Source organism: Leucoraja erinacea, chromosome 13, assembly GCF_028641065.1.
Source record: "Leucoraja erinacea ecotype New England chromosome 13, Leri_hhj_1, whole genome shotgun sequence".
Classification (NCBI taxonomy): Eukaryota; Metazoa; Chordata; class Chondrichthyes; order Rajiformes; family Rajidae; genus Leucoraja; species Leucoraja erinaceus.
The window spans coordinates 24083367-24085382 of NC_073389.1; the positions used below are offsets into that span (position 1 = coordinate 24083367).

The 2016-nt window shown below is 43.1% G+C and overlaps 1 protein-coding gene across 1 annotated transcript; it reads left to right on the plus strand.

The window, feature by feature from the left end:
- The first annotated feature begins 205 nt into the window (after nucleotides 1–205).
- LOC129702692 (mid1-interacting protein 1-B-like) lies at nucleotides 206–1425 on the plus strand. The gene has a single exon (XM_055644599.1). The coding sequence runs from the start codon at nucleotides 388–390 to the stop codon at nucleotides 850–852; it is 465 nt and encodes a 154-aa protein (XP_055500574.1). The 5' UTR covers nucleotides 206–387; the 3' UTR covers nucleotides 853–1425.
- The last annotated feature ends 591 nt before the right edge of the window (nucleotides 1426–2016 follow it).

Genomic DNA, 2016 nt, shown 5'->3' on the forward strand with positions numbered 1-2016 from the left:
CGCTGATACGGTGACGGAGGCCGGCAGATGCGTTGCTAGGAGACAGGGCGTTTCCCGGAGCGCGAGGTAGAAGCAGCCTGCGGCCGGGGCCGGGCAGTCACTCCATGTAAACCGGAGCATGAAAGCAGTTGCACTAGCACAAGCTAGAAGGGAGGCGCTTATTACATTGGCTGAGTGCCCCCGGCGTCCAAATCATCTTACCACAGGTTCCATCTTGCTTTTTGCAAAATCTGCTAAGTAACACCTTTATAAATCCGCCGAGGAAGTGCATTGGTTGCAGTGCAAAAAGAGCAGCTCAAGAGGAAGGCACTGCTGGAGGAAGTTGTGCATCTAAAGAGTTTGAAGGATTCCACACACGAAGGCGAAAGCAAACGGCACTGAGGAAAAATGATGCAGATTATGGATACCTACAACCAGAAGCATTCCTTATTCAACGCCATGAACAAATTTATAGCTGCGGTCAATAACATGGACCAGACGGTCATGGTGCCGAGTCTTTTGCGGGATGTCCCTCTTGAAGACGAGAACAAGAGCGAAGTTAATGGCGTTTCAAGTACCGGAGCGTCCAACTATTACTCTGATAAGTGGGACATGTACAACTACTTCGTCTTGTTGAAATCCATCAAGAACGACATAGAGTGGGGTGTGGTGCAACTGGACGATAGGAAAAAGGATAAAGCCGCCACCATAGACATCAGAGTGGACGAGGTCGAAGGAGAAGAGGACTTGCAGAAACAATTCCATTATCATCTAAATGGATTATACACCGTCTTGTCAAAACTGACTAGAAAAGCTAACACCTTAACTAACCGCTACAAACAAGAAATCGGCTTCGGTAGCTGGGGACATTGAGCACAGATCAAGTTACAAGGACTAACCCTCTTTAATGAAGTTAAGCCAAGCCTAACTGAAGTTGCAAGGTTGTTTTCTGCTCTGTGGTAGAAACCGATAGAGGCAACGATTTAACTTGATCATTTAATATGTCCTTTTTTCTGTTTTATTTTCCCGTCGTATTTCTGGGAGAAGGGAAGGCTTTGTTGGACGTGCTTAATAAATATTTCATTCATGAAATGGAAAACGTGGCTGTGGGCGGCTGTGCCGGTGGAGATTACATTTTACTTTGCACTACTTTGTACTATATGTGTGATGTATAAAATTGTAACGTCTTGTGTACCGTTTACTCGTTTTACAAACGCTCACGGTAGACGTGTGTCTTTCCTAACAAAATGAGGCTGTTAGATAAAGCCAATGACATGAAAGCTATATAGTTCTGTGGGTAACTTACTGTATGGAAACAACTGAAAAATTCTGATAAAAGAATAATATGACGAGGTTTCCTGTGTCAACCACGTATTTTGCGTATTTAAACCATACTTTTGTACAACCGGATTAAAACAATGTTTAAAAATAAAAAAATAAAACATAGCTTGCAGTAATTTTCAAATTCTTGAGCTCTGATGAGATACATTTTAGGTTTGGGGTTGAGGCTAACTTTTTGTCTGAACATTAGTGTTTAATGCGGTTAAGGGCGAGTCTTTTTATTAATTCGCCGCCCATGCCCCGTTGCAACACAATGTGAACCAGCTTTGGGTGGGTTCTCTCTGAATGCGCATGCTTGCATTTGCCAGTTCTCCCGCATTCCTTTCCATCTCTTAAAAAATGTATTATACAGCCGCGAGAAATCCTTTACCGGCACCGCCATTGTGTGTAACGAAGGATCTGTGAACCGCCCTCCGTCCCTGCCACGGCATATAGTTGTCTTCTTGTATTGGCCTGCCTCGGAGTACTCATAGAGCAGATATTTTTAGCATTGTTATTCTTTATTACAAAATCGTACCGAATTAGAAAAGGGTGGATGTGACTTTATTAAAATGAAATTCACGGGTGTGTGAGAGAAGGTCGTGTGTAATCAGATCATGCAACTCGCCCACAGGGTGAGCCGGGCAAAAAATTACAAGAAAGAATGGCAATGGAAAAACAAATAATGATACTCGAATGAAACGTCTAATTGAAATA

Excerpts from the sequence above, each read along its gene's own strand:
- LOC129702692 (XM_055644599.1), top strand. The coding sequence starts at position 388 with ATGATGCAGATTATGGATACCTACAACCAGAAGCATTCCTTATTCAAC.